Raw genomic sequence first — 13116 nt, 5'->3', positions numbered from 1 at the left:
TTGATTCTCCAATTTTTTAAAAATTGTGTATGTTGATACCTGGCAGATGATAAAAGTTTTTGAATTTTTACAATCTCAAATTTTTTTTTTTTTTTTTTTTTTTTTTTTGTGGAACCAGGGATTGAACTCAGGCCCTTGTGCTTGCCACGGCAATGCTTATTCCACTGAGCCATCTCCCCAGCCCCTACGATCACAAATTTTTGAATATTTATATTTTTATATACAGTGTACTTTTGTGTTCTGTGGAGTTTATTAATGTTGAGAGACATTGTTAATTTTAGGGCAAAACGGCATGGCAAGGGGTGAAGTTGGTTGGCTGAATAAACACCGTGGTTTATTAAGGGTCAGGTTTGTGCAGGCGGCAGCCGTGCTGTCCAGGCACTGGCCACATCTGTGTGTTTCTCAGTTGGTGACTTGCATTGGCCTAGGAATTCTAAATTACTGATATTTTTTAAAAAGAATTAACCAATTACACTTAAAATTCTTCTAAATATATCTTTCCTAGACATTTGTTTTCCTCTTACTTCATGTTACTGCAATCATTAAGTCTTTGATTTGTAATATAAAGCCAGTTTAAATTTTATATAATGGTAAGATTAATGTGTCTACTTTTTTTGAGTCAGGGGCTCACTATGTAGTCCAGGTAGGGCTTGAACTTGCAGCAGACCTCCTGCGTCAGCTTCCTGAGTGGGATTACAGGGGAGTACCACCATGTCCTGTGAGGTTCTTCAGCACACAGCTGTTAGGAGGCTGAGGCAGGAGGATCGCTGGGAGTTCCAGGCCTCTTTATTTATTTATTTATTTATTTATTTTTGTGGTACCAGGGATTGAACTCAGGACCCTGCGCTTGCCAGGCAAGTGCTTATTCTTCTGAGCTATCTCCCCAGCCCTCCAGGCCAATTTAAACTAGACAGCAAGACCCTGTTTCAGCAAACAACCACCTCCCCAACAAAACAGTATGTTCAAGGTTTAGAAAAAGTAAAATAAGATCATCTAATATTAATAAAGTTGGAGGCTGCCTGAGCTGTGATTACCCATTTTACAGATGAGGAAACCAGAATTAGAACTTTAATATCTTCACTAAGATCTTACAGTGTTTGAGGGTGATTTCATGGACCTTAACTCTGTGCAATAATCCTGGACTGTGTGTGCGTGCGTGCCCGTGTCTTGTGTATACTTCAGAACATGTAGAGAACCAAGTCTTTTTATAAAGAGTTTATTACAAAAAACACATCTTTTATTTATTTATTTATTTATTTTGGGGGAGATACCAGGAATCAAACTCAACCTTGCACTTGCCAGACAGACTTGGTACCACTGAGCTATACCCCCTGGCAAAACCACATCTTTTAGCTGGGATTGGTGGCACATACCTGTAATCCCGGCATTCACGAGGCTGAGGCAGGAGGACTGCCACAAGTTCCAGGTCAGCGTGGGCTACATGGTGAGTTCAAGGCCTGCATGGACTAGGTAGTAAGCCCCCCCCCCCCCAGTCAAATCAAATCTTTTAAACAGCATGGACGAATGGTACATTCCAGGTTGAGTAGCCTTGTGTTCTAATATCAGGAGACTGGCTGGGGGGGGAGGCTATTTCCATTTGTGTGTTTTAAATGCCAGCACATTTTAAATTGGAAATTAATGTATGCTTCTTCATTGAAGGATAAGGTTCTTTTTTGGTTTTTGTGGGGTTCTTTTTTTTTTTTTTTTTTTTTGACAAAGTAGGAAACAAAATTTTTAATGTCACAAAAATTAGAACTGCCAAATTTTGAACTTAATATTAACAGGAAGTTGGTGGAGTTTGTGGTGCATGGACACAGAGGTCACTGTTAAGACCAGGAACTCCTCTGAGTGAGGTCCCCTGGGGCTCGGGGGAGCCAAGGGATGTTGGCGCATCTGCCCACAAAATGCCAAGAGCCAAGCCCTCTCCTGAGCGCAGTGGTTTATTGAGCATAAATTACACCCACAGCGAGACGAGGGGCGCTCGCCCGCGGCGGGAGCAGGGCGCAGAGGTGGACCTTCCACCAGGCAGACACTGCAAGAACATGGGCTTGGACAGCACCGAGACTCTGGCAATCCAACGACCCAGACAGCCAGAGCCACATGGTCTCGGACAGGCAGTGACAGCGCCCTGGGGAGAGTGCGCGGGCTCCGCTGAACTGGACGGAAGCGTACTTTAGAAAGCTTTCGCTGTCAGTCCCACGAGGGCCCACAGGGTAGGCTCCGCACAAGGCCAGAAGTCCCCCACGCAGGTGGAGCGTCCCCCCCTCATCATGTGCTAGCTTAGACTGAAAGCTTCAGAGGACATCGTCATGCAAGTTGGGGAACAATTTGGGGGAAAAAAACATCTTTGGGAGGCTAATTACAGGCTTAAATAAATTATTAGGTGGCTAATTATGTTACTAGCTGTGAGGTTTCCGTGTTTCCACATTTACTTGGGGGGTGAAAAGTAGTCCTTCTGAGGGTCGTGGTTACCCTCGCGAGCCACCCCAAAGCAAGACAGCGTCACTGCCACCGCTGTGTTCACGGTCCGAGTGACCTCCTCTGGGGTCTTCCCCAGCGCTGGGTTCACCTCCATGATGTCCAGCCCGGAGAGCAGCCCTGCAAGCCAGCACAGCGGGAATGTACTTGGAATAGCTCTTGACTTGTTGTTGTTGTTGTTATTATTATTTATTTTATTTATTTATTTTTAGGGAAGGGTCTACAGGGTATTCAGGCTCTCACTGCTAGATCTGACTTGATTACAGCCTCCTAAGAGCTGAGATTACAGGCGCGAGCCACCACGCTTAGTCTCAGTCGAGGCTCTGTGTGCCCTGGGGGCAAGGCCAGCACTGCAAGCCTGGGGATCGAATCCCCCGGCCCCTGTGCCTGCTTGCAGGTACTTTAATCCGCTGAGCTATTTGGCAGGCCCTGCGCTCGGTGTAGACCCGAAAGGTTAGCTTGTAGCAAAGAAACGGTGACCAGTGGGAAACCCTTCAGCTCCTGCATAGTGCCTGGAGTGCTCTACATCCCTCAGGGCTTGCTTTGCACGTCAGGGAGCCATGAATAAAAACAGCCCCAGCTCACGCTTGCTGCCTGTTGCCTCGGATTGTCACCTACCTGTCTTGTAAATCTCTTCTGTGATGTAGATGCCTTCCCGGTGAGATAGGCCTCCCACGACAGGTGTGCCGGTAGCAGGCGTGATGGAAGGGTCCAGCCCGTCCACATCAAAACTCAGATGAATTGGCCTTTTCTTTCTTTTAAAGAGTGGGAAAGGATTTCACTTTAAAGTTGGCGGTATATTTGGGCAAATACAGACTGGTTGGGTAAATACAACTGTAGGTAAATACAGTTACTAGCCTGCTTTATAAAATGTAACTTGGTGAAGTTCCAGGAGTTCCCTGGCTGGCCGCAAGGCCGCCCTTCTCCCACGCGCATGCGCACAGGCGACGTACCTTCCTAGTAGATAGGCCAGCGTTTCCTCCATCACCTTGCCGATTCCCAATCGGTCTACTTCAGTCATTGAAAAATACTTGATACCCAGGGTTTTCACAATGCAGCTATAAAAGATCATCTACAGTTAGAAGGGCTGTGTCCTGCTGTTACTGTCTAAAAAAAGATGGACATGGTCAAGAATGTAAGACATTTGAGTTCTGTGAATTGTATGTGTATATGTGATAATCTGTATTTATTTTGACAACAAATCATCTCAGATGTAAGTTGCCTGAATATTTATATGTAAATAAATACAGGGACACATATTGACTTGTTTAAATTACTTTCTCAGAGATCTGGCCTGTAAGCATATCTAGTACACAACTGAATAAAAGCAAAGGCAGATCCCATTAAAGGGTAAACTCACTGCTCCCCAGGGTCCACGTCTCTCAAGCCAATGTACACGATGTCCTTGGCAGACAGGCAGGGTGTCACCCAGGAGAAGCCCGGCACCTCTGGGATCTGAAAGGGAAGTGAACAGGTAGGAGGTGTGCTTGGGGCGACGTGTGGTGCTAAGGACCCTGCCAGACTGCACATAGCTTTAGAATATAAATTTAGAGGAAATCACATCATAATCACAAAATTAAGACAGTGAGTGCCTTCATGCTGCCTGTGGCCCAGACCTGAGCCCTGCCTGCCCAGGGATCCACCCTTCTGACCCCCGGGCCTGCTTGTGCCCTACTTAGGGGCACCTCTGCCATGCTTGCAGGACAGTCCTGATCCCCAGAATGGCCCAGAGTAGCGGGGGAAGGTCAGGCAGTCAGGGTTGCTCTTAACACCACGCCCTGACTGCTGCCATCCAGTATGTCCTGGAGCCAACTTGGAGACATTTCACAAATTTAAGCAAAGTCCCTTGATCATCAGCTAGAAAAGATGTTATTTTGAGCATGTTTTAGAAGGAGATCTGAATCCCTTTGAATCATAAGGGCCAATACATTATAGCTATAATAATTAGAAGTGGTTTTTATTGATACACTACAGCATCAATCAAAATTATCAAGTACAAGGTTAAATCTTAATCTAGCATTTTATATCCTAAAGCCCAGTTTCTAGGGAGCAGGGAGAAAGTCCTTCCTCTTATGATTTCAGATAAGTGCTTTGCACATGACCACATTAAATAAGAAATCATTGTGTCTGCCCTTAGTCTCTTAAAGGTCTATGATGTAGTGGCCACACTAACAGAGAAAGGCCTGAGAAACCCTGGGGAGACCTGTTTCTAACTTGTTAATAAAAGCTTACTCGTTGCTGCACTAACGGGTAGTTCAAAAAGTCAAGCGGCCAGGCATGGCAGTGCACACCTGTCATCCCAGCCCTTCCAAGGCTGAGGCAGGAGGATCTCCACTTTCCTTAGCCCATCTTGCTTGTGTGTTCTGAAGAAGATGGTTTGAGATTACCCAAGAATAAAACAGCATAAGAGGTTTCCTGCTCGCAGCACTTGGGCGGCAGGGGTAGGAGGACTGCTGTAAGTTCATGCAAGCCAGCCTAGGCTATGAAGTGAGTTCATTGCCACCCTAGCTACTTAGTAAGCCTGTCTCAAAACAACAAAAGATGCTTCCTGCTGCCCTCCCAGCTCCTGAGCTTGTGCTACTTAAGGGTGCTGGCCAGCTTCACCTTTCCTTTTTTTCCCCTGTATGTTAGGGAAGGGTCTCCAGGGTGTTCAGGGTATCACTACTTGTAGTAACTTGTAGTGATTCTCCTGTTCACAGCCTCCCAAGTAGGATTACAGGCACGTGCCACCACTCCCAGTCTCAATTACTGTCTCAGCTGGCCCTGCGGTGGGGCCAGCATGGCAAGCCTGGGGATCAAACTGCAGGACCCTGTGCCTGCTTGCAGGGGCTTTAATCTGCTGAGCTATTTGGCCGGCCCTCACCTTTCCTTTCAGTTCCTTCAGGAGGAAGGACACAGGTTGGCCGTGCAAGTTCCCGCTGGTGGTGGTCACAGGAGTGTTGATATCTGTGTGAGCGTCGACCCAGATGACACCGAGGTCCGGGTGGACTCTGGCATGGCCAGAGATGGTACCAATCGCCAGGCTGGGGGGAAAGCGCACGTGTGTTCAGAGCAGTAGCTGCCTCGTGTGGCTGCTGGCTTCTCCAAGCAGCTGCTTCTGATGGCTTTAGAGGGCACCATCAGACGCTTCTGACAACAGGACCACCATTCTGCCAGCTGGCGGAAGCCTGGGCATTAGTATTTACTGAAATGTCGCATGAAATCCCAGGTGATGGCCTAACCAACTACCAAATCATATAAAACTGCTACCCACATAAGAAGCTCCCTGTGTTAAGTTCTTGGCTTAAATCTGGCTCTTTGATGATACCCACATCTCTTTTGGTAAAGACTTAATTCTCTCCATGGATTTATCACAAAATCCCTCTGTAAAATGCAGCTCTTTCACTTGCAGAGCCAGGAGCACCACTTAGCAGTTCCTGGAGTTCACGGGGCTCCACGCTTCTGCTCTAATGGCCTGCCCTCCCCCTGCCTGCCAGACCCTTCGGGACAGGCTCCAGAACTGACAGGGTCTGTCCAGTCATCCCAGCCTCCAAGCCTGTTCCAGAATGGAAGACGTGAGCACTACAGTGCGCAGAAGTGAACAGGTTGGAGTTCACTGGACAGCAACTGTACCACAATGGGAGGGAGACACAGAGACACGAGGGCAGGGGACGAGGAAAGAGCTGGGAACAGCTGTGGACAGACGCAAGGGCAGGGGACAAGGAAAGAGCTGGGAACAGCTGTGGACAGACGCAAGGGCAGGGGACAAGGAAAGAGCTGGGAACAGCTGTGGACAGACGCAAGGGCAGGGGACAAGGAAAGAGCTGGGAACAGCTGTGGACAGGCACTGACTCCCATCAAGAAGGTAACCAACGACTACTGCAGTCATGTAACTCAGGGAAAACAAAGGTGCTGTGGTCTCCCACTTCTGATCATGTACGTGTCATCCAAAGTATCGTGAACCTGCCAGGTATGATGGCGCTTGCCTATAATGCTTGCACCCTGGAGGCAGAAGGGTTTGCTAGGAATTCAGAGCAAGGCTGGGCTACATAATGGGGCCCTGATACAAAAAGAAAAAAAAAATATGAACTCTCGGATTATCAAAGGGAAAGAAATCATGCTTGGAGATCTGGGTATTGCTTGCTGTTTCATTTTCCTTCATGTTTCTTCTTGTCACTTATAATTTCCACTTAGAAATGTTTGCACTTACAAAAGTGGAACCTCTTTTTTAAAAAATTAATTGTTCTGAAACTTAAACAAAAGAAATCTTTTATTTATTTGGTCCAAGATCTCACTATACAAGGCTGGCACAGCATGCAGAGCTGGGGATTGAACCAGGGTCCTTGCATTTGCCAGGCAGGTGCTTAGACCACCGAGATATCTCAGTGGGCCATGCTTGCCTATAATCTCAGTGCTGGGGAGGCTGAGACAGGAGGATGACTATGAGTCTGAGCTACATAGGGAGACCTTGTACCAAATACATAAAATTTTAAACAAACAAACAAAGACAACGATCCAGAAAGTGGAACTTTGGAGCTGCAGGCTCAGCTCTGCAGCTCTGTTGCCAAGCCCTGATTGCACCTAGCCCTGGGAGCCAATGAGCTCCATTCGGCAAAGCTGCTCTCGATAGTGAGGCTGCCAGCACAGAAGTGATCCCTGCAATGTCACTGGAACAGTGAAAATTTGGGAATGACCCAAATATCTGACAATATGATGATGCATATGTCATTCCTTGATGAAAAATTGTGTGTCAGTCAAAAACAACGGTGATGGGGGCCAGGGAGATAGCTCAGCAGTCTGAGCGCCTGCCTAGCAGACACAAGAACCCAGGTTCGATCCCTGGTACCACATGCATGCCAGCCCCAGAATACCAGGTGCACCTTGCCGGCCCAAAACCAGGTGTGGTGGTGCACGCCTGTAATCCCGGTGCTGGGGAGGCTGAGACAGGAGGATCACTACGAGTCTGAGCTGCGTAGTGTAACCCTGTGTCCAATAAATAAATAAAAAGAATTTTAATTATGACTACGAGGATTTTATGCATACTATGAAGTAACAAGGAAATCTATGATGTAGCTTAAGATAAAGGATACATTGTACACACACACACACACACACACACACACACACACAAATTAAACAAAATCATTACAAGGAAAAGAGATACCATGAACAAACCATAACAGATTTTGAATCTTGGTTGAAAAGGTTCTTAGAGAAATAAAATTATCACTGTTACCCTTTTCTTCTGTAGGGTGTGTGTGTGTGTGTGTGTGTGTGTGTGTGTGTGTGTGCACTTTCAAAAGTTTTATAGTGGGAAGCACATACTTTTCAATCATGAACCAAAATAAGTTGTACGCATTACCAGTATTCATGTGCAATAAGCTATGCATTTCCTCAGTGCCTGTTTATTTAGAAATGTGAGCTCGTACCCGATATTGTGCTGGCGTCCATTCGTGTATTTTCTGCTGCACTAAGAATACTGTATGATATAAAATATTTGTTTCCATAATAAATAACCCGTATGTACAATGTTGTTGAAAGGCAGACAGTTTAGTGTGGTATCGGTTAGGGCTCCCTGCCATCCCCCTCACACTTCCTTTCCTCCCTCATGCCCAACCCGGTACGGCACCCACACGACACCTGTGGTCTCCGCCCATCACGACGCTGACTCTGCCGCTCTTCTGCACCTCGGCCACCACGCCTGCCAGCTGCTCTGTGGCTTTCCCCACGGTCCTGGGATTCTTCACAATTCCAAAGGGGACGTCATTAGGGACATCCGCGAAGGACAGGTCCCCATAGTCCTTCACATCGCACTCTACCGTGAAACAGAAGGGTTCCAGTTATTAAAACATCTTGCTAGACAGTGTGAGGCGGATGATTCCAAACAGAAAAAACTAGAAGCAAAGCAAATTCTGGGCAGTCGGTGAACAACATGAAGAGCAAAATCAGGGCTCCTCCCTGCCACCTCCAGCCCCCACTAGGTGCCAAGCCCGGTGCCACCTTAGTCCGTCCAGTTAGGCAGGCACCAGGTGCGATGCCAGTAAGTTTCTGAGCTGGGCCTGAGAAGACACCTCGGTGCCTGTCAGCACGTGTGCTTTCTGTCTTCCTAACATCAGGACATTTGGGTTCTTCAATGGATGTTAACAGGCCAGGGGCAAGGGTACCTGCCTTTTCCCCATTTTCTGACTCTGAACCATGACAGGCCCTTGGGTTTGACCCAGTCCGTCAGCAGCTCAGCTTCCTTCTGTGCAGATCACCAGCCTCGGGGCACTGGTGTGCTGGGGGACGTGCTTACCACGGAGCCTCGAACCTTAGGGAATGCAGGAAGTAAAACTTTCATACTTTTAAGAAGAAAAATTTGCAGGTAACTGAATGCCTAAAGATCTGGATATGGCTCTGGAAAAGTCCTGCAAATGGCTTCAAAACTAGAGCTTCATCCAGGAGCAGCGAAGCAGCTCGTAAACCCAACATCTTGGGAGGCTGAGGCAGGAGGGTCACGGGCCTGAGCCCAGTCTGGGCAGCTTAGCAGCTTCATCTCAAATATGAGAAAAAAGACTGGGGATACAGTTAAGTACCCAAGGCCCTGGGTTAGTCCCCCAAAAGCACAAAAAGTGAAAATAAGAGGGGCTGGGCAGGTAGGTCAGTGGGAAGGCCCTGGGTTCAGTCCTTTGTACTGCAGTAATAGCAATAAATAATACTAGGTGGAGATGTAGCTCAGTGGGAAGACCGTAGGTTTGATTCTTAGTATTGAAAAATCCACAAACAATAACTGGGGTTTCCTGTAAAACTGACAGGGGCAATTTAGTGCCCTAAACTACAGGGCTTTTGTACTGCACCCCATTTTTAGGTCTTTTACCATTTTTAAAATTTTGAGACAAAGTCTCACTGAGTCACTAAGCTGTCTAGCTGGACTGGAGCTTCCTGGCCTCCTGTCTCAGCCTCCCAGGTGTGTGCCACCACACCCCACTGAGGAGGTCTAATTCCGAGCCCCTGAAATGCACGGGCCAGTGAGGGTGGGAAACAGCTACTGTCCTGTACCCACTGGGGAGGTGGACAGTCAACAGCTGAGATGCTTGCGCAGCTTTTTGGTCAGCTCCCGTCCCAGCCTGGACGTTGAGGCTGTGCTCTCTCTTGCTCTGTTTGTCTTTCCAAAATTTCCCACCAATGTAATCACCCAGCAGGCAGCTTTTTGTGTGTCTGGCCTTTCATGAAACATGGAGTCAGTCCCCCCTCACTGTATGGCCTGACCATGTTTTGTTTTTGTTTCCATATTTTCTTTCTTTCCTTTTTTTTTTTTTTGGAGACAAGGTCTCCCTGTGTAGCCCAGGCTGGCCTCAAACTCTTAGCAAACCTGCTGCCTCAGCCTCCCGAGTGCGGGGATTACAGGCATGCGCCATCACTGTGCTTAGTTCCTTTTTTTCTTATCACAAATACAGCTGCTACACTCAAGTACAAGCCTTTATATGGAGGTTTGTTTTTTTCTCAGACAAATATCACTAAGTAGAGCTACTAAAGCGAAAGACATTTACTGAAGAAACTGCCAAACCGTTTTCCTCAGTGACTACCACTTCGTGTTTCACTAGAAATAGATGAGGGTTTCAATTGTCCCCCAAACGTCCTCCATTCCTAGGGCACTGCCTGGCCGTGGTGCCCAGCCCCCTGCCCACCACCTAGTGCCGCCTCTTTCGCGCCTACGTGCACCTGTGCAGTAGCCCAGCAGGAAGATAAGCCGCCCGTGTAATGCTCCCCAGATAGCAGTGCCACCTGAGCATTCCGGAGTGCGTCCTGCTTTTGACAGCCAGGGCCACTTCTGTGGTCTGAAGAGCACTCTGGATCCATCCCGTGTTCCAGAGCAGGGAAGAAGCCTGGCTGATTTCTTTTTGAACTTAAAAATTACTTGTTTGGCCAGGGAGATGGCTCAGTGGAATAAGCGCTTCCCTGGAAAGCGCAAGGGCCGGAGTTCAATCCCTGGTTCGAAAAAAAAAAAAAAAAAAATTACCTTGTTCTTTCAGTTTCTGCAGCAGGCCAGCTCTTCTCAGTGCTGAAGGGCCTTGTTCTACCCCTCCTCGAGGCTAGACAATCAAAACATAAAAAACTGGTCTACGTCCTGACCATCAGAAGCACATAGTGAGAACTTTTTCATCATTTAATCATCGTTACTGTTTCAGCTCCTCCAGAGGCCCCACATCTGGAGGACAATTACTATCTCGTGTAATTTTCCCCCTAAGGTAGATGGAATGACGCCGACAGCTGGCACACAGCTAGTGAGGGGCAGGCACTTGGGATCATCCCCGATCTTGTTGCATACATACTGAGCCCTGGGAAATCCTTCTGCCTTATGGGAACAGGACGAGGGGAAGCCGGCAGTGTTTATCTTTGTGTCTCTTGTAAGGCAACAGCAAATGTGGACATGGAGGCCCAGCACACAGATGGCAGGGTAGATACTCCCAAGTTGGGCAGGACGGCGAGGCTCCTCCTGGAGCTCAGCCAGGCAGCAGGAGTAAGCAGTCAGCACACTAGGATGCTTGAGGGAGAAAGTACAAACTGGGGAGCAGCTTGGACAAAGGCTCCAGGAGGCAATGAAGCCTACAGGCAAGTCTTTAAAGCAGAAAGTTAGGGACACAGGGAAAACCATCACCTGGGAAAGGAAAGCACAAATAAGACCAACCCTGGAAGCTCAGGTCCTGACCTACTCTAGCAGCCCTGAGCTACACTTCCTGCCCATGCACCACCAGGAAGCTGTTAGGCTTCAGCCTGCCTGGGCCTTTTAGATACTACTTTCTAAATACAGATACTGAGAATTTGTGGCTGTCAGATGAGAGGACGTGCCAGAAGATAAGTGTGTATCTAAGCTCATAGTTGGAGCCCTGCCATAAGAAGTCAAATGAGGGGGTGACGTGCCGTGTGGGTGAGGCAAATAATCCATGAAGATTCCTGTCCCTGAAACAGGCATGGTGGCGCATGCCTGCAACCCCAGCGCTGGGGAGGCTGAGGCAGGAGGATCACTAGGAGTCTGAGCTGTGTAGTTAGACCTTCTAATAAGTAAATAAAAAATAAATAATTTTTAAAAAAATTTTTAAAAGAATCTTGTCCACAGTGACAAGGGACCCCATGTGTTCTGCCTGGCACATTTTCTTCCTCTACTCCACTTCCTTTTTGTTGTTTTATTTTTTGATCGACTCATGATATTTGTACATGTGTGAAGCACAGTGTGGTGTCCTGATGCACGCAGTGCACTGTGGGAGAGAGGACTCTGGGTAATGAGCGTATCTGTCACCTCAAACTTTTATTCTCTATGGTGAATTCATCCAAAACTGTGTGTACTACCACTCTCTTCCATTCTCCTGTCAAATAGTTGCGGTAGCTCCTTACTTGACCCTTGGTAGTGTGTTACTTGGTTTATATTTTGCCTTTAGTTTTGTGTCTGCTTTTGTTTTTTCTCTGTGGTCAGACTGAAGTCTCAACTTCTTTACCCCTGGGCCGCCGTATGTTGGTGTGTAGTGCTCGCACACAGCACATTCTCTAGCATTAGCACTTGGATAAAGCCCCATGGCCCCTTTCGCCCTTTCCCTGTCTGGAGTTAGAACAAGCCACATAGATCTCTTAGGTGACACTGCATTTGCTGTAAGACAGTCAGAACTTCTCAGACATTTTCTAGCTTTGCTTTCTGTGTGCTTGGCTCAAGCTGCTTCTCATGGTTTTTGTGTTTTTGAGAGATCTCACTAGGTAGTCCAGGCTGGCCTTGAACTCACTATGTTCAACCACATTGGCCGTTGAAATTGTGGCAACCCTCCTGCCTCAGTCTGCTGAGTGCTGAGTTTACGAGTGTACCACCACACCTGTGCGTCGTTGGTCTTCCCTCATTGCTTAGTTTATCTTCCCTCATTGCTTAGAAATGGCTTTGTGATTACTTGGTGTGCTTCACAGACTTTCTAAACAAAGCGCAGTCCCTCAGTGGCCGCAAGTATAAGATCCACCAAGTTGCGCTGTCTGCAGGGGCAGGGCCAGCTCTGGAGGACAGGCATTTGAAGCCAGCAGTCTGCAGGTCTAGGCTGTGTGGTCTGAGCAGATTACCAAGGCCCTCTGAGCCTTAATAATCAAGAGAAAAATAGCACCAGCCCCCCCACTATGTACCAACCGCCTTGCATGGGGCCAGGCAGGGGTATAGCTCTTCCTCAGGCCCAACCATGTGGTCATCTACCCTCTATTCTCTTGTAAATGTAACCTTTTTTAAAAGTAGAGACAAATTCTTCTTAGTTACCCATTTTTCACCTCCATGGTTTAGCATAGAATAATTGCTCTCAAATCAGCCTTTACAGTCATGAGATAGTAAGCTTCAGTGTTCTTGTTTTTGCTTTTATTTTTGAGACAGTAGTTCAGGCTGCCCTTGAACTCGCTGTATTGTATTCTAGGCTGGTCTTGAGCTTGTAGGGATCCTCCTGCCTCAGTTTCCTGAAGGCTGGGATTACAGGGGTGCAGAACCACACCTGGATGATAAACATTTCTATGGTCATGTTTTAATAGGAGAAGAGCCGGGGTGGGGGCAGAATTCTTGAGAGTGGGAAATATATCAAGCTGTGTTTTAACTTATTATCTCCTGAAGGGGCTGTTAGGGCTCTGCAAGGCCCAGGAGCCACAGCCTGTTCTCCTGCCTCTTTT

The 13116-nt window shown here is 47.5% G+C and overlaps 1 protein-coding gene across 1 annotated transcript in view; it reads right to left on the bottom strand.

The window, feature by feature from the left end:
- Positions 1 to 2296: 2296 nt before the first annotated feature.
- Positions 2297 to 13116, bottom strand: part of Arg1 (arginase 1) — a 12272-nt gene continuing 1452 nt past the window's right edge. The window contains exons 2-8 of the mRNA XM_004630264.2: positions 10457 to 10529; positions 8098 to 8272; positions 5342 to 5501; positions 3839 to 3933; positions 3432 to 3536; positions 3097 to 3233; positions 2297 to 2598 (exon numbers count right to left, since the gene is read on the bottom strand). Of these exons, the coding sequence (XP_004630321.1) occupies positions 2429 to 2598; positions 3097 to 3233; positions 3432 to 3536; positions 3839 to 3933; positions 5342 to 5501; positions 8098 to 8272; positions 10457 to 10529 (915 nt within the window). The 3' untranslated portion in view covers positions 2297 to 2428. The remainder of the gene's footprint in view (positions 2599 to 3096; positions 3234 to 3431; positions 3537 to 3838; positions 3934 to 5341; positions 5502 to 8097; positions 8273 to 10456; positions 10530 to 13116) is intronic.

This window comes from Octodon degus, unplaced genomic scaffold, assembly GCF_000260255.1.
Source record: "Octodon degus isolate 3935 unplaced genomic scaffold, OctDeg1.0 scaffold00034, whole genome shotgun sequence".
Lineage (NCBI taxonomy): Eukaryota > Metazoa > Chordata > Mammalia > Rodentia > Octodontidae > Octodon > Octodon degus.
Note: the sequence above shows the minus strand (reverse complement) of the source record. Positions and strands in the feature narration are given on the sequence as shown.